This window comes from Eptesicus fuscus, chromosome 22 (assembly GCF_027574615.1).
Source record: "Eptesicus fuscus isolate TK198812 chromosome 22, DD_ASM_mEF_20220401, whole genome shotgun sequence".
Classification (NCBI taxonomy): domain Eukaryota; kingdom Metazoa; phylum Chordata; class Mammalia; order Chiroptera; family Vespertilionidae; genus Eptesicus; species Eptesicus fuscus.
The window spans coordinates 9,548,123-9,568,648 of NC_072494.1; the positions used below are offsets into that span (position 1 = coordinate 9,548,123).

Consider the following 20,526-nt stretch of genomic DNA (forward strand, 5'->3'; position numbering starts at 1 on the left):
TCTCTCCAATATGCAGTGGGACAGCCAAGCACCATGGCACAAACAGAGAGAGGTAGAGAGGAGAAAAGGGGTGCTCGGGGACCTCCCACCCTAGCTGAGTCCTATCGAAATCAACAGGAGCTGTGGGTCACCCTGGCGTGCAGGTACCTGGATGGCGTGGCTATTTCTGTGCCATGACCCCAGCTTGCCTGCCAGTGCAAGGGACCTAGTTCACCCCAAACAAATGAACCAGTTTTTGTGGAAAGCATTGCTCTTTCGTCATTCGTTCATTGGCTCTTTAGTTCATTTATTAACGCAAAGATGACTAAGAGTGCCCAGATCAATGGAGACTTGATGAATTAATATTTCTAGTCAGGGATTCACAATACTTTGTTTCATGTTCTAAAACACTCACTAACCCGCCTGAGAATATCCTCCATAATTTTTTCCTAATCCAATAAAAGTATACAGTAGTCCCCCCTTATCCGCGGGGGATACGTTCCGAGATGCCCAATGGGTGCCTAAAACCGAGGATAGTAGCAAACCCTATACATACTATGTTTTTTCCTTATTAAGTAGGCACAATTATATATTAATAACACTAAGTAATGCTAAAATAGAACAATCATAACAGCATACTATGATACGGTATGTGAATGGCCTCGGGGACCATTACTGAGTAAAATAAGGGTGGCGTGAACACAAGCCCTGTAATACCATCTGATCACGGAGCTCGCTACTAAGTGACTAATGAGCAGGCTGCATGTACAGTGTGGAGATGCTGGACACAGGGATGATTCACACCCTAGAAGGGATGGAGCGGGATGGTGCGAGATTTCATCCCGCTACTCAGAATGGTGAGTAATTTAGAATTCACACATTGTTTATTTCTGGAATTTTCCATTTAATATTTTTGGACCCGGATGAGCTTGGGTAACTGAAACCTTGGGAAATGGGTAGGAGGGACCACTGCATTTGTCACAGGTTGGACTATAGTTACTTCCACAAAGCGCACACACACAGGTAACAGCATCAGTGAGTGCCCAGAGGCCCTGAAACCGCCCACGTCTCCTTCCTCCTTCCTTCTGCAGGTGTGTGAGTGGCCATGAACTTGTTTCTATGTAAGCGTGACGCTCACTAGGAAAAAGCTTTTGTCCTTTCTTTTCTTCTGTATCAGGCTGGTTTCCTAGAAGTGGAGTGGTGTAGAAGAGAGGCAATGATGAGAGAAAATCATTGATGGGCTGCCTCCTGTACGCCCCCTACTGGGGATTGAGCCCGCAACCCTGGGCACGTGCCCTGATGGGGAATCAAACTGTTTATAGGTCGATGCTCAACCACTGAGCCACACCGGCCAGGCAAATCCTCAGCTTTTTAAACCGGGGGGTGGCAGTTCATCATGGGAGAAGGAAATCAATTTCATTGGTTGGGATCATTTATAAGTGAAATAGAACAGAATCTATATATATAAAAGCCCAGTGACCGAATGGTGGAATGACTAGAACGACCGGTCGACCAGTTGCTATGATGCACACTGACCACCAGGGGGAAGACACTCAATGTAGGAGCTGCCCCCTGGTGGTCAGTGCACTCCCACAGTGGGAGCATTGCTTGGCTGACCAGGATGAGCGGCGCTCCCACAGCAGGCCGATCCCTGCAGGCCACACCCCCACCAGTGCACGAATCCGTGCACTGGGCCTCTAGTATATTATAATGGAAGACAAGATTATTTTTAAAACTCCAAGTAGTCCCCAAACAGTAATGATAAAGAATGTCCTTTGAACTTTTTGTTTCATTTGTGTATGTATGTGTCAGTGTGAGTCACGATTAAAAAACAACAACATCAAACACCACCTTCTGAAACTCCTTGGAGGGGAGGAGCAGGCTCCCGGGTGCTGTCTGCTGGCTGAGCCCCTGCCTGTGGACCAGCTGGGAACTGCTCCTCCTCCTTGCACCAACAGCACGGCCTGGAGCTGGCAGACAGCACTCCTGTCCGCAGACACTGCCAGAGTCCTCCAGCATCACAGCCCGTCTCGGGATGAAGTGCTGGAGAGGTGGTGTGTGCGACCGTAGCTTCCCAGTCAGATTTTCCTTCGTGCATGCTTGGGGGCCGGGGGATTAAGAGGACAAAATAGCCTGGCAAGTGTGGCTCAGTGGTTGACCATTGACCTATGAACCAGGAGGTCACCGTTCCGTTTCCTTCAGGGCACATGCCCAGGGTTAGGGCTCAATCCCCAGTAGGGGGCAGGCAGGAAGCTGCTGATGAATGATTCTCATCATTTATGTTTCTACCTCTCTCTCCCTCTCACTTCCTCTCTGAAATCAATAAAATATATATACTAGTATATTTTTAAAAGATAACAAAATAGTTGTTTTGACCATGAAGAATAGTTAGAGGCTCACATCTACCCTCTGTTCCAACCCACGGATTTTCTGGAGGCGTTTTTTGGTCCTGAGTTCTGAGAAACAGCCTACACCTGACAGGTATCTCAACAAAGGCCGCCCCCGCCCTGCCTTCTGGAGGGATGCCCAGCCTCCTCTGAGGTTTGGGCATTGGCATCAAGAGTACCTCCAGGTTGTGTGCTGCTCAGCCCTGCTGGTGAGCAGCTGGCATCATCAGACCCGGGCTCCGGGCTGAGCCTCACTCCTGTCGCATGACTCCAGCAGCAGTACCGTGCAGGGACAAGGCTGCCTTCACCTGCATTAGTTGAGTGACTTTGGGCAACTTGGCCTCTCCGTGCCTCAGTTTCCCCATATGTGAAATGGGGATAGTAATGGCACCTACGTCATAGAAATATTGTAAGGACCAAAGCAGCTCACATGTACAAAGTGCTTACAGCAGCCCTTGTACACAGTAAGCATTCAACAAATGTTCATTTTCCTCTAATGATCTCATAAGCATGTATAATCACTATCCTATAAATGTGATGTAATATAAATCCAGATCTCCTGGCCCCACAGTCTGTATTCTCCGCCTTCTAATGACATCCACTCCAGCTTGGGGTGCCTCTGGGGCTCCGACGTGCTGTGGGAGCCGCCCCCTTGTCCGCCTCTGCCGGGTGCTCTTGGGTCAGAGGTGTCTGCAGGGATATGAGGCCAGAGGCAAGTCCCTTCTCGGGATTTTGTATGGGTCTTCTAGGGAGATGTACTCTGGGGGAATGTGTGTGTGTGTGTGTGTGTTTTAGTTTGACATGCACTCAGAAACGGGGGTCACTGCTTGCACTGGCTTTTTAAAAATTTTTCGAATTCTAGGCTAACGGAACAATGAGGAGCATATAAATAGATTCATTATGCCTTTGCTTAAACTTCTCATAAAAATACCTCTCAGTAATTGAGTAGGGCAGTTTAAGTTGGAGATGATGATGTGAGTGAGGATTTTGCGGGCTAACCAGCCCTGGTTTTACCCACCTGCGATGTTCTCTTGTACACACTACCAAGACCTAAGAACTGTCCCTGTTTCTCTTCACTTGCCACCCACAGAGGACACTCAATGTCCGCCTTCAGCCCGCAGAGGGAGCCCGAGGAAAATCTAACGGCAGTGATGGTATTTTAAAAACACTTAGCTGTCTGTCAGCTCGAGCTCTCCTGCTGACCACACGCCGTGCATGAAGCCTCTGAAATAGGTGCTTGTGTGGCCACCAGGAGACACTTAGGATTCTGAAGTGCTTTTTAAATCAGCAAAGATATTTAGATGTGCTTGGGTGGTGGTCTTGGATTTTATTAGTCATTTTTTGAGAATTCAAATCCACAAGGGTTTATATGGTAATTCTGTATAAAGTATTTGATGAAGAGGAGCTTTCTGATGGTTAATAAATGGCTGTAATTCTCAAATAATCCTTTTCACAGGTTTGCGCCTGGGCTGGGCAGGGCTGGGCATGGGGACTGACAAGGGACCTGGGTGACTCCTGGGATTCTGAGCACTCAGGTTGCTCCTGGGTGTGAGTGACCTTAGACTGCCCAGGAGAGTTCTAGGGCGCTCTCCCTGCATTCAAGAATGGCCCCCAGTGCCAGGTTTACTAACGGGCCACGTAATACAGATAAAATAAGAACTGACATCAGTTGGCCCTGAACTCACACCAAGAACTTTCTGAGGAAAAAAAGATCCCGTTACTGAGTCTTCATACACACATGGTGTGATGTTGACCAAACCCAACCACAGGGAAGGAGCATCATGGCTTTCCCCTCTGACCCACCAAGAGATGCAAGGTCAAGGCCTGCCCTGTCTCTGGGATCTCAGGGAGGGTGCAAAGAGTGGGCCATGAGCACACCCAGTGGGCCATCAGCACCCTGAGTAGGCCATCAGCACACCCAATGGGCCATCAGCACCTCGAGTGGGCCATCAGCACCCCAAGTGGGCCATCAGCACCCCGAGTGGGCCATCAGCACCCCGAGTGGGCCATCAGCATACCCAGTGAGCCATCAGCATACCCAGTGAACCATCAGCACACCCAGTAGGCCATCAGCACACCCAGTAGGCCATCAGCACGCCCAGTGGGCCATCAGCACACCCAGTGGGTCATCAGCACACCAAGTAAAACCACCACCAATCCCGGAATCCCATGTCAGCCAGGCCTTTTAACAATAGTTTTGACATTTCGAAAAACAGTGGCTGGGGCTAATGCCCTTGAAAAATCGAGAGGACCACCATGGGACAGACACATCCCATGGTCCCCATTTTTGGCGTCTGGGCCCACGCTTGTTCACTCATCCCAACTTTGCAACAAGAGTATCTCCCATTCACCTGAGACTGGGATGCAGGGAGATTTCAGGACAGGGACCCTGCCCCCTCCTGCCTCCCAGCCCTGCCGGGCAGCCCCAGCTCCTGGGACAGCATCAGCATGCCCCTGCTCACCTCCAGCACGATCTCTTTCAGCTGGAACTGCTTCTGAGCGACCTTGTCCGAAGACACGGGCTCGTGGTAGTAGAGGCACAGCAGGTCGTACCTCTTCAGGACCTGCTTGAGGTTCTTCTCCGTGAGACTCACCACACGGTCCTTGCCGTCGTACGTGGGGAAGTTCAGCCCCTCCTCCGCCCGGCAGGAGGACAGCAGGCAGACCCCCACCACAAACAGGTGAGTCCGCTTCATCGGGGAGAAGTGGGGTGTTCTGCCCAGAAATGCTGAGTGCAGGACAAAAGAGGTAAAATTCTTAGGGGCTTGTTGAGAGAGGCGGGGGGCAGAGAGGCTGGCCTGGCCCTCCTGCCCTTGCTGGGCCCTGGAACTGAGTCTTCTCCTCCTTGGGTCCGGCTACTGCACTTGTGAGCTCAGAAAGGAGGGAGCTGAGGCTCTCTCTCTCTCTCTCTCTCTCACACACACACACACACACGCACACACACACACACATATGCACACACACGTGTGGACTGAGCCAGGCTGGGCGGCCAAGCCCAGATACCGCGCATAGCTCTGCCCAGCCCCGACCCATCAGGAACTCCATTTTTAGGATGCACTTGTCTCAGGCTAAAAATAAATCATGCGACAAATAAAAAAGTTCTCCGTGCCACTGTTGAGGGATTCGCTGATATGATCTGTCAGAAGGTGGAGAGGGAGGAGGCAGGAGGGAAAGCCGAGGAATTGACGCCAGGAAGGTCAAAGACGAGATGTGAACTTGGAGGGAGGGAGGGAAGATGAGAGGCCAGAGGTGAACTTGGAGGGAGGCAGGGAAGATGAGAGGCGAGAGAGAGGGGACTGTGGCACCAGGGAGCAAGTGGAGACGTTAGGACGTGCGCAGTGCCTCAGCCATCACCGAATCCTCCTATTATCCAGGGAGGTAACCAGCCTGTCCCTCCCTGGGGACAACTACTTCATTCTCTCTGGAGATGCTGGGTCATAGGTTATTAAAATAATGTCGTTCGTTTCTAGTAGTAATGGCTTTCCATTCCATTTTCTCCTTGATTCCAGCAGGCGATCAGGGCAGACATGATCAGGGCTCATTTCTCAGGGGAGCTGAGAGTCAGAGAAATTAGCAACTCGTCTGTGATTGTTTCTAGCTGCCACCCAGAGGACTCAGCTTCGCTGGGGAGCCCGGTGCTCCTGGTGGCTCGAACCTGACGCAGGACAACTCCCCTGCAGACACCCATCTTCTCAGTGGCCCTTGACCATGTCTTCTGGTCACACAATAGTCTGGCCACGTCTTTCCATTTTATTTATTTAAAATATATATTTATTTATTTTAGAGAGGAAGGGAGAGAGAGAGAGAAACATCAATGAGGAGAGAGAATCATTGATCAGCTGCCTCCTACACACCCCACACTGGGGATCAAGCTGTGATCCAGGCATGTGCCCTGACCGGGAATTGAACCGTGACCTCCTGGTTCATAGGTCAACACTCAACCACTGAGTCACACCAGCCGGGCATGTCTTTCCACTTTAGAGGGGTCTCTGGCTCTTAGGACTCCAGCCCAGTTTTTGTCTTCCTTCAGTAAGAGACCAGCTTTGGACACGGCGAGGACCTTGTGGCTCACAGGGTTTGCAGGGGATGGGAGGAAAAGGGAAATTCAGGGGCCTGAGACGGAGCCTCTGTGTGGCCAGAGGGCCTCCTGCTGAGAGTCCGGCTGACAAGGAGGCGTCATTTTTCATGTCCAGGAAGCCAGGACCTTGGAGATCTCACCATTAAACCCCTCCCAGCATCCAGCTCCTTCCCACGGTGAATAGTCTGTGCTGTTAAAGATGGGGCCAAGGACAGCCACTCCAAGGCGTGGTTGGCTCCCAGGTCACTGCCAAGCATGAGCGACCTCTGCTTTCTTTAGAAATTATGGGGGGAAAGATTTCCGACTGAAACAACCTTATGTCTTGTCTTTTTTGAGGTCAGCTTCCCAAAGTGTTCCCAGTTGTCTCAATCTCATTGGCTTATCTTTATTTAGAATTTGCTCTACTTTTCTTATATGTTTTTTTATATGTTACTGAAAAAACACACACAACAACACTGGGAGCTATTTAAAGTCAGAGACTTTGAATTTCCTGCTGACTTGCAAGAGATGAAAAGTACCAGGGCAACGGGATAATTTTTTTTAAAATTGATTTTAGAGAGACAAAGGGAGGGGGAGAGAGAGAGAAACATTGATGTGTGTGAGAGGAACTTTGATCGGCTGCCTCCTGCACGCCTCCCATCGGGGATCAAGCCCGCAACCCGGGCACCTGCCCCCACCGGGAATGGAACCAGTGACCTCTTGGGTCAACGCTCAATACACTGAGCCACACTGGCCAGGCGCAAAGGGATAATATTAAAATGTCAGTTTGGCTCTCAAGTCTGGCTTATGCCCATCAGAGTATTAACAGAAAGACGCCCCAGTATAGAAAGTCCCTGCCCCCAGATCCCAAACTCTGTTTGGGCCTCACAGCCCAGCCTTGACGGTGGCACCGCCACTGACATGTGCCGTGATGATCAGGTTTCCCACTGTCCGTCCATGTGGACATGAGGACCTAAATTTGCACCCCACCCTTTCTAATGATGCTTCTGCATGGCCTGCTTTTTATGTACCAGCCTTTTCTCCATCTGCCGTTTAGCTTCCTAATTTTGTTTTCCTTTGCCTTGTTGCTCACTCACTTGCATTTATTTTGTAAACAGCAAGTGTTTCTGACATTTCTGAGTCAACTCTGCATGCAGCAAACCAGCCGCAGCCCAAGGCAACACCTCACACTCTCCTAGCTCTGTGGCTGCGCTGGACTGAGCTGTGTGTATCTTGCTGTACCGATAGCAGGTATTTTTTGTTTTGTTTTGGAACAAGAAGGAATATAACAAAATAAACAAATTCATGCAAATACATGTCAGTTACTGTCACAGTATATGAGACAGGCCCCTTGCTTTTGCTAACAATTTTCAGTCCGTCCCTCTGTGCGTGGGCACCCCTTGTGTTCATTTATTCTCAACAGGCAGCCAGGTCATTTTATATACTATTTAATTTCATCTTCACCATAATCCATTTTATAGATGCATGAGATACATAAGGGTTTGAAGCCATGGTCTTTCATTAAGGTGTTAATTACATAAATTTGTGTTGAGCGTCTTCTGTGTACCACTCTTCTGGGTACTGGGGGTAGATATACTGTAATTGCGCACATGCGCGCACAGTAGGACGTCAGGTTCTGAAATACAATGGAGAAGGTCCAGGGAGAGCTTGTGACAGTGGGTAGAGGGTGGCCTTTTAGGACGGGAGGTCCAAGAAGCATCTATGAGGAGGGGAGAACAGAAGGGAGGAGAGGGGCTGAGACAGAAAGCAGGTTGCTGAGAAGGGCAGTCCCAGGGAGGAGGGGGAGGCCTCCACGCTGGAGACCCGAGCGGAGTCCACCACTAGAGGGAGCTGTACCCACCTCTTCCTCCTCTCAGCATCAGCTTTCTCAGACTTTTTCATCTGTTCATAAAATATATAGGTTCATACCTACAGTGGATAGTCTATAGGGCAAGGAAACCCATTTGAGCGACTCAGACACAGTTCAGAGTGACAGAGCCACAACCAGGAACTCAGGAGGCCTGGGTTCTGGCTGGTCTGACACAGCCGAGCCTGACTGTGCAGCCTTGGTCAAGGCTCCTCCCTCTTGGCCCTCACATTTCCAGTTTGTGGGAAAAGGGGTCCTCCCATGGCCACTTTCTGGCTCTGAAATTTTAAAATCTGTTCCGCCCATAGAGGATTTCCTTTATCAGGATAGGCCTTGGCACAGCCCATAGGTTTGAGGACTTTGATGTATGTTACCTGTGGAGGAGGGTTTTGATGGGCGTGATTCTTCACAAGTCCAACCTCTCATCTATCTTCTCCAAAGCAGACATCCTAGGACATCAATATGTAAAGGTCCCTTCTTTGGCTAAAATGCTCCCCCAAGTGGACAACGTGGGGTATGACACCTTTCTTTGTTTGATCCTGTTTTCCCCTGGGCCAGGCTAGGCCTCTGCCAGGGAGATACAGCCGGTTCCCCTGGTAGAGAGAGTCCCAGAAATGCTGTGTCTACAGCCCTGCATTCCATGGCCTCAGGCTTCCTCTGCTCAGCTCAGAACAGGCCTGTTCGCAACTCCAAGACCTCCTCTCCTTTTTATTCTGAATATCTGGCAACCCCAGCTCCCCTACACCAGGCGCCAGCTCAACAGAACTAGGCAAAAGAAAAAGTCAATGCCCAATGGAAAAAGAGCCCACGGCTCTACCAAGAACAATTCCAGCTTTCCACAAACGTCACTTCCTCAGGGAGGCCCTCGGCGTGGCCCAGGGGCTGGCGTTCACGCCCTTGCACACCATACTCTTCCTCGGAAACGCTCTCCCACTGGGCCGCCCTTTCCCCAGTAGGCCAAGGCTGATCGAAGCAGAGACAAGTTCTGCCTGCAGTAGTTCCCATCAACTATTTATTAAATAAACCCGAAGCGCTTACTTTGCACTCCACAGGTCTTATTTTAAGCACTATACCAGTGATGGGCAACCTTTTGAGCTTGGTGTGTCAAGCTTCGCCAAAAAACTGAGCATAACTCGGGTAATGTGTCACTTTGAGGAAAAAACATTATTTCGCAAATGTTTCATCCTCAGGAGCAGCAAATCAAAAATGGCTACGCGTGTCAGTGCTGACACGCATGTCATAGGTTCGCCATCACTGCACTATACAAATTTAACTCATTTATTCTTAGCAACCTTACAAGGCTGGCAATTTTAGCAACCCCATTTAACAGATGAGTAAACGGAGGCAGAGAGAGGTTAACTAACTTGCCTGGTGTCACGTGGCTAGTAACCTCAGAGCTGGGATTTGAACCCGCTTGTGTCTGTTTTCTACCACTTGTAACCACCCGCTAGGTGCCTCTCGCAGGGGGCTGATGAAGTCATGAGGCAAGCCAGGAATAGTGGCCGCCCACATTGTGAGACTGCTCATCTCGGGATAGGCCCTGGGTCCTGGCCCTTTAGCATCACCTCCCTGCCGTGTGGTGTGCAGGTGATTTCAGTCTCACAGTGAGCCAATCACTGAGTTCATCCATTCTATACGTCATCTCTACGCGTCATCCTGTTTAAAGCTGGGTGTTATTTCTTTCAGGTCATGATGACGAAACTGAGGTTAACAGAGTCCAGTCATCTGCATGTCACCCGCTGGTAAGTCACGGAGAGGGGTTTGGACCAGGGTCAGTCCGGCTTGTCATGACCCCAGGCTGCTCTGGGCAAGGAGGGGAGGCCTCTGTTTCCTTCAGGAAAAAACAGAAACGTGAAAACTTAGATTCCCACGGGAACATGCAGGAGGACCAGTGGAAGGAAAACAAGAAAGTGAGGCATTTAGTTCAGGAGGAAATGTACAGAGGGATGGGTAAATGGAAAGTTTAGGCTTCATTTGTCCTGGAATTAGAGAAAAATATAGACTTCTTAGGGAAAACAGTAAAAGAACAGTAAAACCTGGACCTAGAGGTTATATCAAATGTCCAAACAGAGGGTGTGGTAGGTAGACTGGTGCTCCCACTCCCCAAAGATGTCCAGTTCAATCCCCAAGCCTGCGAATGTTACCTCACGCAGCTAAAGGGACTGCGCAGAGACGATTCAATTAAGGACTAAGGACCTTAAGTTGGGGAGGTTAGCCTCAATGATCCTGATGGGCTCAGTGTAATCAGAGGGTCCTTAAAAAGAGAGGCAGGAGGGTCCGAGAGAGCGGAGATGTGACGGTGGGAGCGAGGTTTGAATGGGCCAGGCCCACCAGCCAAGAAGGGGCAGCCTCTGACAGGTGGACAGGGTGAGGAGACCCCCCCCCACCCCCAACTTCCAGGAGGAAAGCAGCCCTGCCAAACCACTGGAGACTTTAACCTACATAACTGCAAGAGGATACATTTGTATTGTTTTGACCACTGAGTCTGTGATGATTTGTTACAGCAGCAACAGTGAACTAATACCGAGGAAACCAGTGAAAGCCGCCTCCTAAAATGGAGAAAAGCTGCCTGTCCCTGGAGCCAGCTGTTTTCTCTGTACGGATACCTGCATCTCCTCCGAGCCCCGTCGCCTGCAGTGAACAGATGCCGAACAGGTGAGCACAGTACCGGTGGTCCCTCTTTTCCGTCGATGGTTCCTTTGAACCCACCCCAAGGAGGAGCTGGGACATGGGTCTCTGTGGGCACTCACTTCACCTGTGTAGACCTCTAAAATAAGAGAAATGAACTGAATCAGCATTCCTTCATTTTTATTACTTATCTTTACACAGTAATACACAATCTCTCAATATCTCTCTTTAGGAATTTTTTAAAACTTGTTATTCTTGCATAATGATTTTAAAAAGAATGATTTTCAAACATTTCTAGATCTATACATTATTGTAGACTCTATTCTAAAGTTTGTTTTAATATTATTTCTAATAATCCTTACACACAGAAACAAGTAAATTGTAATTTGTCAATTTGTAAATGATTCATCCTGTTTAGTTTAATGGAAATAATTATTCAAGAGAAAGATTCATTTGCTAACAAATGTTTCACTGGCATACTGGTTTGGGAAACAAATATACAGGATGGGGCGAAAGTAGGGTTACAGTTCATATGGAAAATAATACATTAACGAATAAATAATAGCACAAGAATAAACTCTGTTTTGTGTACTCAAACTGTAAACCTACTTTTGCCCCACCCTGTATATAAGAAAATAAAAATGAAATACTTACTTTTTTAAATGGAGGTGCAATTGACATAATAAATTGCACATATTTAAAGTGCAAACTTTTATTTTGACATGTTCATACACCCATGAAACAATCAAAGTGAACACTGCCCTGCCCAGAGTTCCCTGTATCCTTTGTAATCCCTTCCTCCTCCCCATCCCTGACATCCCTCCTCAGTCATACCCATCGCTGGGCAACCACTGATCTCTTTTCTGTCACTGTGGGTTAATTTTCATTTTCTAGAATTCCTGGTAAATGGAATTGTATTATCTTCTTTATTTTCCGGGGGGCGGGGGGGGACACTCTGGCTTCTTTCACTCACTATAATAATTTTTTGAGATTCAGTCATGTTGTTGCATATATTAATACGAGTTCATTCCTTTTGACTGCTACGTGGAATTACATTGTATCAATATACACAGTTTGTTTATCCATTTTCACTGGTGGACATGGGTTGTTTTCACACATAAGCTGCCACGAACGTTACTTTGAGGTCTGCGATTCATGTGAGTTAATCTTTTAATATGGTTTGAAGTATGGATGAAATTTTGTTTTGTGTTGTGTTGCATATGGATATCCAATTGGTTTTGCACCATTTCTGGAAAAGACCGTCCTCCTCTGAATGCCTTTGCACCTTTGTCAAAAATTAGTTACCGTATGTGTGTAAGCCTGCGTTCGGTTCCCTCTGGTCTGATCTTTTTGGGTGTTCTTTTGCCCAGTCTCCTGTAGTTCCTTACACGTATGTGCTCACCAGTATTCTGCTCGATGTGGGGCACCCTCTGGGGTCTCCCAGGGCGTCTCTGAGTGGCTCTCTGTCTGATGCTGTGCCCTGTGAACCGTAGTCACCTGGGTCTCCCGGGACCCTCAGCTCCTCCTCACCACAGAGCCTGCTCCGCGCTCACCCCTCCCTGTGCCACGCCCAGCAGCTCTGCAGGCAGCTGTGGGGCAGCTGTGGAAACCCAGCCATTTGTTTCCTATCTCTCACGGATCACGCTCTTTCGTTGCCTGGTGTGCAGTGTCTTAAAAACTGCTGTTTCAAATGTTTCTTTGGATGTTTTGGGTGTTTCGGATGAGAGAGTAAAATCAGTCCATGCTCGATTTTGCCTCCAAGCAGAAGTCTTGGAAAATTGAAATTTAGGTATGGATTATACAAGCAAAAATGAACAAATTCTACTTTGATGATATGATGTTGGTCATTCCTATAGGTTGCACTTATCTCAACAAATTAAGTTTATATAATTTTTTAGTTTATCTATAATAATAAAAGCGTAATATGCTAATTAGACTGGACGAAGCTGGGGCTGCGAGGGAAGCCCGGGTCCCAGGTGCCAGAGGGAAGCCTGTGCTGGCAGTTGGGGGAAGGAAGGCCTACTCTTGCATGAATTTCATGCATTGGGCCTCTAGTTTCTAAATAATTAGGAAGTGGAAGGTACAGCCGTAAGATTATGGTAGTACACCAATAACATAATCCAACGCCAGCCAGCTCAGCATGAGCTGCTGGAGGTGGGAGGGCTGCAGGGTGGGGATGATTCGTCTGCTCAACAGCCAGGGTCTTCTCTGTTTTCATCTCTCTGCTCTGCCTTCTCTAGTCTTAAGCCCTCATCATGTTGTTGGTCGTGCCTGGCTGTTGGTAGATGATGGCAAACAACTCCTGGACTCCATACTCTCTCTTCTACCTCCAGGAGGAAAGTGTATATGTTTTCCCCCATAGAACACCAGCAACTATCTTCTCCCATCCTTAAGGTAAAACGAGATCATTAGGTGCCCACCTCTGAAGTCTGGAGGGGTCAGCTTCCCCCAAAGCCCTGGGCCACCAGGAAGGGGTAGGATACCCAAATGACACTCAGGTCATTGTCAAGGTCAGAGGAATGTGGGGAAGCAGGCACAGTGTCCACCTTGGTGGCAGCAGACTATTTGTAAGCACTTTGGGACAAATAACCCAAGCTGGCTGTGAGCAGTCTCTTTATTCTTATAAATGAAAAGCCCAATTCACTATTATAATGGTATTTTTTGGATTCTGACAAGATATTTCTGGATCTGTAAATTAAGATTTGGGTTGATAAATTAACCTTAGGAAGGTATTGCATTGGCAGAACTAATTAACCCTTATATGCTACCTTCTAACTTGGCGTTTCAGCACCGATGTGCCTTGGATTTCTTGTCTTTGTACAATAGCGTGCTATAGGCCCAAACGAGAAAACATGGTGATCGAGAATTAAGATAATCCAGAGTTCCCCAAAGCCCAGACCACGGTGGCAGCTGAGTGATGACCTGAGTGTCTGAGTCAGGAGCTGGTCTGTCCCGACTCCATGGAGGTCCATGTGTACCAATGTTTAGTCGGAAGATCTCAAAGTTTCCTTTTAAGTGGCAAGATATTCGAGTTAGTGTTTTAGGTACTTACAAAAACAGAACTGAAAAAGAAGCCCTGGCCGGTGAGGCTTAGTTGATTGAGCATCATCCTATGCACCGAAGAGTCTAGTTTTAATTCCCGGTCAAGGCACAGACCCAGGTTGCAGGTTCAATCCCCGGCAGGGTGCATTTGGGAGGCAACCCATAGATGTTTCTTTCTCTCTCTCTCTCTCTCTCTCTCTCTCTCTCTCTCTCTCTCTCTCTCTTTCTCCCTCTCTTCCTCTCCTTCTCCCTCTTTCTTCATTTTTCTCTAAAAATCTTTTTTAAAAAGTTGAAAAAGAAGGCTTAGTGTCACTGTGCCGTGAACACATGGACCGTGGTCCCCGCTGCCCGGCTGAGTAATGCTGCAGCAGATCATCTCTGGATTCACCAGTTGCCCAGCACTGGGCTGAGCACTTGACATGCAAAGTGACTGCACTGTACATCTTCTGATGTCTGTGAGGCGGTCCCGGTGATTAGCCACAGTTTACAGATAAAGAGACTGAGAGGCAAAGAGATGAAATCCCCTTGCCCAGTGTTGCAATAATAACAATGCATGGGGAGCTGCAGCCGAGCAGCTGGGTTCTTGCCCTGGGGAATGTGTAATTCACCACCGTGCTGTACGCCCCTGTTCAGTGCTTGGGGCAATGTTTGATATACATAATGGCTTTTAGCTTCCCAGCCAAAATAAATCAACACAAGTGTTGGGTTTTTAGCAGAGGTCCCCGGATTGCACAGCAAGCTCTGGTCTCAGGAAATAGGATTGTAAGCACTCAGTTCTTCAGAAGCTTAAGACCAGAGGCTAGATCAGTGGTTCTCAGCCCAGGCGATTTGGGAGCCCAGGAGACACCTGGCCATGCCTGAGAACATTTTTGATCATCACAGTTCTTGGGCGGGCTTTGGGGTGTTAGTGGCACCTAGTGGATAGAAGCTGGTGATGCACTAAACTTTCTAGAAGGCTCCCAACAACTCCCACAACAAAGAACTGCCAGATTCCAAAGTGTCACTAGTGCTGAGGGTGAAAAGTCCTGGGCGAGAGTGAAACAGCTCACCGTGTGCTGGTTGAGGCTCGCTCTGTGGACATTGCCCAGGGCTTGGTCTTTGTGACTGAGTAGCACTCCTCTTACCTTGCTCACAGAGCCTGAGGGTTAGGCGACATCGTTTCTTGTCCAGGGGGCTGCAGGGTGAGTTAGACGGGGAGGACACCCATCTGTCACTGCTCCAGGACCAGTATTGGCAGCTGGCCTGCTCTCCGGCTTCCCTGCGGCTATGCTTCCACATGGTCCTTTGATTACTCTCCCTGCTCTCCTGTGTGTGGGTCCTGTGGTGGTAGCTCCCCGTTCTTTGAACCTCCCTGATAATGTCTTTAGCACGTGACCAGCCTGGTGCCCGGGGGCTCGGTCTTCTGTGAGGTTGTGTCCTGTGGCCGAATTTCAAGCCCTACGGAGGGCAAGAGCATGACCCACTGCCCGCGGGTCTCAGGTGCCACTGCCCTGACCCTGGAGCCTGGGGCAGATGCTTCCAGGTCAGGGCAGTGGCACCTGAGACCTGCGGGCAGTGGGTCATCATCTCAGCAATGCCCAGGAATAGCCACTGTGTCGTGCAAAGCGTGGCCTGGCTTTGCAACACCCAGAAACATTTCTTTGCCCCTCCTTTCGAGAACGAAGGCACTGCTGATCCTCCCTCTGCAGCATCAGCACCCCCTGGGAACGCATCAGAAATGCAGACTCTCAGGACCACTGAGTCCACATTTGCATCTTATCAAGACCCCCAAGTGATTTCAGCCCATTCAAGTCGGAGGAGGACCCTTGCTCATGGGAACTATTGGCCATGAGTGAGAGCAGGGAGAGGGTCTGGGTAACCTTTGTGACATGGAGATTGACAGGGTTTTGATTTTTAGTGGCAGAGCCTGATCCCCTTCAGCATTCTCTCTAGACCCGCTTGGGAGTGTGTGTAACTTTCCAAAGTTTTGCTCTCTAAAATCAGAGCACTGGTGATGTTCGCTCGCCTCGGTCTGACACGAAGACATGCCTGAAGCCTGGCGTGAGAGCCCGGCCTCACTAGCCAGAGCTCCTGCCAGTGCTTGTGGTGTCTTGTCTTGCTAATGGCAAGTCCACTAGAGGCATCTTGGCTGAGGATGGATGGCACAGTGTCTGCTAGGCTGCAGTCTGACATATCATGCAACCGCAGGGAAACTGTTTTCTTATGCGATCAAGCCCAGAATCCTCCAAGGAGTGAGCAGAGAAGAGTTCTGAAAGGAGAACCTATGACAGGGGAGGGGCCACTGAACACGGACTCTTAGAAACCGTGCCCCTGAGTCTCGTCTCCCACTTGGGATTCTCACCCCAGGGAACATCAGTTTCCATTTAAAACTCAGGCTCCAGGGGGGACAAGACTGCTTCCCTTGGTTCTGCACAGCACAGCTGAGGCCATCTGACATTTTCAAAAAGAATTTGACTGCTAAGGGAGAACAGAAAGGAAATAATAGCAGGCAATATAATAGTGGCCTTCCAGAACACGGTCTCTGACCCTAAGGTAACCACATGCTGGTCTTAAGGATGCGTAAGAGTTGGATTATTGTTCCGCATACATTCACTCCCTGCCCTTCCCCACTGTGGGTGGAAGACATCCCTGCCTTATTGATGTTGGCTTTGGCCATGGGACTTTCTTTGACCATTTGAATGTTAATGAACATGACACGGACACAGGCCATAAATGGGCTCGCGAGGCCTGCCTTTTGCATCCAGTGATCTCTCCTGAGAACATGCCTTGGGTAGCACTCTGTCTTCAGCCTGGACCCCAGCATGATCCCTGGAGCCATCCTGAACCCAACCTGAAGCCAGGAGCCCTGCCCAGTGGACCCACAGCCTGAAGCAGAGCCTCCCAAGTAACCTGTTCCACATCAGCTGAACTGCAGAAAAACCGCAGACCGTGAGCATGAGCGCAAAGGCTGGAGAGAGAAACCACCGAGTGCTGGGCCAACTTGTTTTGCAGCATCATTGTGACGATAGCTGACTGATACAGAGGATGCGATGCACAGGCCCTGTCTAAAATCCCTTTCTTGGAGCAATCCTGCTTGTCTTACCATTTGCTACCCAAGAGCTGTATCAGGAATCTTGACCTTGTTCCGATTAGCCAGACAGCCAAGTGAAACACAGGGCCTCCCTCCAGCCCCCGCAGGAGGAGATCCACCATCCTGCTCAGGAAGAGCCCCTGCCTCATCACCTGCCTCCATAGAAGAATGCAACCTTGCTTGCCACCGTTTCCCACTAGATGAAGACCTGTAGCCTGAAGGGTCTGGACCAGTGAATAATGAGCCCTGCCACTTCCTGCAACTGCAGAAGCCTTCTTTGCCCATGCTGTTCAGCAGCTTGGAGTGCATCCTTCCCCTCCTCCTCGGGTCACCCCACATATCCTGCAGCTCTCAGCTCAGGGCTCACTTGCCCAGTGACTTGTCCCCCACAATGCTTTGCTCCTTCTCAGCACTTAGAGGTACAATTTTACAGTGACTCGTGGGGAGATTGGTTGAATGTCTATTTGCCCCCTGGACTGTAGACTTTCTGGAGCAAGGGCAAGCTTCCGGTGCGCCTGCTCACCCCTGCATCCGAGTGCCTGGCACACAGAGCCAGCCCTCAGCAAACATCGATGAAATAGAGCAGGCTCTTGTCTCCGTCCAACCCTCAGAGGTGCCCCTTTCCTGGGTAACTATTTCATTTCCTGGGATTCGTTTCCTTTCTGAGGCCCGTTTTATCCCGCAGCTCATGAGCTTATATGGCTCTGACCATAACGGCAAGGGCCCTTCCGGTCCCCAAGGTCACACCAGGAACAGAAGTGGAATCTCCTCTCACAAAAAGGTCTGATCGTCTGCAGCTTAGATATGAGGGTGCATCCCTGTCAATCAATAAAGAGGGAAACTGAGGCACCTTGTCCCATCCGTTTACTCAGCCTGCCGTTGGCAAGTGCTAGAGCTGTTGACAGGAAATTGGTTCTGCCTGTCCTTTGTCACCGTCTCAGACATAGTTTTCCTCCTCTAATGAGGACTTTGGCAGCAAATACCTCCTGTCTGAGACGCGGGACCCTCATTAGGCAGCGAGGCTTTGGAGGGTCCGAGGTGACTGCGGACGGATTGGGAGCCGTGCCCTGGCCAGGTGTTCGGAGCAGCTGCCACTTTCCTTTGTTTGTTCCACCGTCGCTGGTGTTAACCCTCGTGGAGAAGGCCACGCTGCCTGGGACAGGGAGGTAATGCAGTCGTGCGTCGGTGTGGCAGCGCCCAGATTGCCAGCTGAGCCTGATTACACAGTCTGCGCCTGGCCCGGGCTGGAGGCGGCAGCGGCGCCGGCTGGGAAATTGCATTTTGGAGTCTCACTCCCTGCACTTCTGTGTGGCTGACCCAAACCCAGTTCCCCTGGGCAAAGGGCCCTGGTTCCACAGTCAGTTTCAGAGCTGCTGGTGTCCACTTTCTCTCTCCAGCAGGGGGGGTCCTAGTGCACAGACCAGCTCTCCTCTCTCCAGACCCAGGTCTGCCCCTTCCCCGGGCCATCCTTGGATTCCCTGTGTCTTCTTTCCCTTCTCTGGAAAGAACAACTTCCGTTGTGAAATTAGCAAGTTCAATTACAACAGTGGGACCCCAGGAAAAGAGACCCACTTTCTCAGAGAAGGGGTGGAGCAGGGAAGTTCTGGGAGGACTTCCCAGAGGAGGTGCCATCGTGTGTGGGCCTTGAAGAGAATAACTGATTTTGTGTATGTGTGTGTTTTTCCCAGACGAGGAAGTGATAGAAAGAGGGAAGAGTGTAACACACAGGCCTGGAAACCCAAGGTGTCTGAGGTGCAGGGACAGCCTGGGTCACCACGTCCACGGTGGATTGGACACAGGCGAGTGATCAGATGTGTGTGGAAGGAGGAGGCCAGGTGTTCGGAGCAGCACCTGGGAGCAGGCCTGGTGGGGGGGTGTATGTGTGTGAAAGACGAGGCTGGAAGTTGGCTAAGATCAGAGACTGAAGGATGTCCTGTGACAAGCCAGTCCGCTGTGAGGCAGGTGGTGACACACACCAGCACCGTGTGAGCATGGAGCAGGTCAAGCCTCTACGTGAAAACATCACTTTTACGTGAAATATTCACAGAGGTTAAATATTTTCCTGGAAATATCCATTTCTGGAAGATAAAACACATACCCACGAATAAAACAAGGAAGATTGCTTTGAAAAGACCCTTTGATAAAGTGGCATTAGGGCCAGACTGGGAATAATTTTGACGAATGAAAAGCCCTTATAGAACGCCAGGCGCGCTGAAAGCACTTTGTATGTTCTTACCTCATGTAGCCCTTAGAGCAACACGATGAGGCCCCATTTGGCCGTTGGAAGTGCCTAAAAAGATGGGCATTTGGTGAGTCAGGCAATTTGAAGGCAGGCTGATTCCTGGGATTGAGCAGTAGCCTATCCTCTCTTTGGGAGACAGCTCCTAGGCTCAGGAATGTCAAGTTCTAGCGGCAATGGGGAGGCAGGGGGTTCGGGGCAGAGGGGAGATCTGACCAGTGGTGACAGCTCTCGTGGAGCAGATAAGGAAGGCTGAACACATACTTGTAGGGCTGCACGTAACAGTGAGTGGGCCGCTGGGAAGGGGAGGCCAGGCCAGTGGGCTTTGTGCTAACGGTGCTGAGGAGCCGGCTGCGCAGAGGGACAGGCTGAGGACGGGATGCCTGTGACATACAGAATGGCGCGGACCTGGCTGCTCACTGCTCTTTTCAACCCTCCATGTGCCCTAAGTCGCCCTCAGGGCGAGCACCTGCGGTTATAAAGGCAGCGATCCCAACTTACACTCCCTCGTCTTCTCATAACTAAACCCAGCAACCTGAAGACAGGCACATAGGCCTTTGCCTTGCGCTCCCCACCCCTGCAGCCATGTAGGTGTTCCCCAGCAAGCAGGGGTGACACTTGCTCGTATTAACGACCACTGCCAGGATGCTCCCAGAACTCCTGCCCCCGGATACCTTCCTCCCACAGCACCGAGTCAGCGCCCTGGACCCCCCGGTTCCCTGCTCCCAGCCTCCTTTGTCCTTTTCTGGCCACCTTTCCAAATGCACTTCTGAATTTCATTCCTGCTCCTCCCGGGCCTGCAAATCCTCCTCCGTAATGAGTAGCCATCTGCAGGTTTCATGTTTATGCGGTTGCCCCTCCCCCTTCAGATTGGTTAATAAAAATACTAAACAGGACTGAACCCAGGGCTGACCCCTGCTGGACAATCCCCTGGGGATCCGCTGCCTTTTTATCACCAGCCTCTTTTTCTGTCGTGTGTGTGTGTGTGTGTGTGTGTGTGTGTGTGTGTGTGTGTGTGTTTGGGGGGGGGGGGGCGCAATTTACAGTCATCTCCCTCTGTCCTTGTCAATCTGGACCGGGATTTTGAAAATAAAAAGGTTGAAATGATCCCAAGATTTTCTAGTTAAAGTCCAAATCTATGCTTTGAGAATTGTTTTTCTATTTATCAGGAAACAATTACAGTATACAACAGAGTCCATTTTTTGTTTTTCCTAATAGGATGCTAAATATCAGTATATTTTTATGTGATCTGGAGAG

At 49.8% G+C, this 20,526-nt stretch overlaps 1 protein-coding gene and 1 long non-coding RNA gene across 2 annotated transcripts in view; one reads left to right on the plus strand and one right to left on the minus strand.

The window, feature by feature from the left end:
• The window catches only part of CASQ2 (calsequestrin 2), a 44,499-nt gene extending 39,294 nt beyond the window's left edge, over positions 1–5,205 (minus strand). The window contains exon 1 of the mRNA XM_008147213.3: positions 4,829–5,205. Within this exon, the coding sequence (XP_008145435.2) occupies positions 4,829–5,062 (234 nt within the window). The 5' untranslated portion in view covers positions 5,063–5,205. The remainder of the gene's footprint in view (positions 1–4,828) is intronic.
• On the plus strand, positions 4,967–10,919 carry LOC114233648 (uncharacterized). Its single transcript, XR_003619803.2, has 3 exons — positions 4,967–5,047; positions 9,977–10,032; positions 10,795–10,919. It is a non-coding gene; the product is annotated as an uncharacterized LOC114233648 (long non-coding RNA).
• The last annotated feature ends 9,607 nt before the right edge of the window (positions 10,920–20,526 follow it).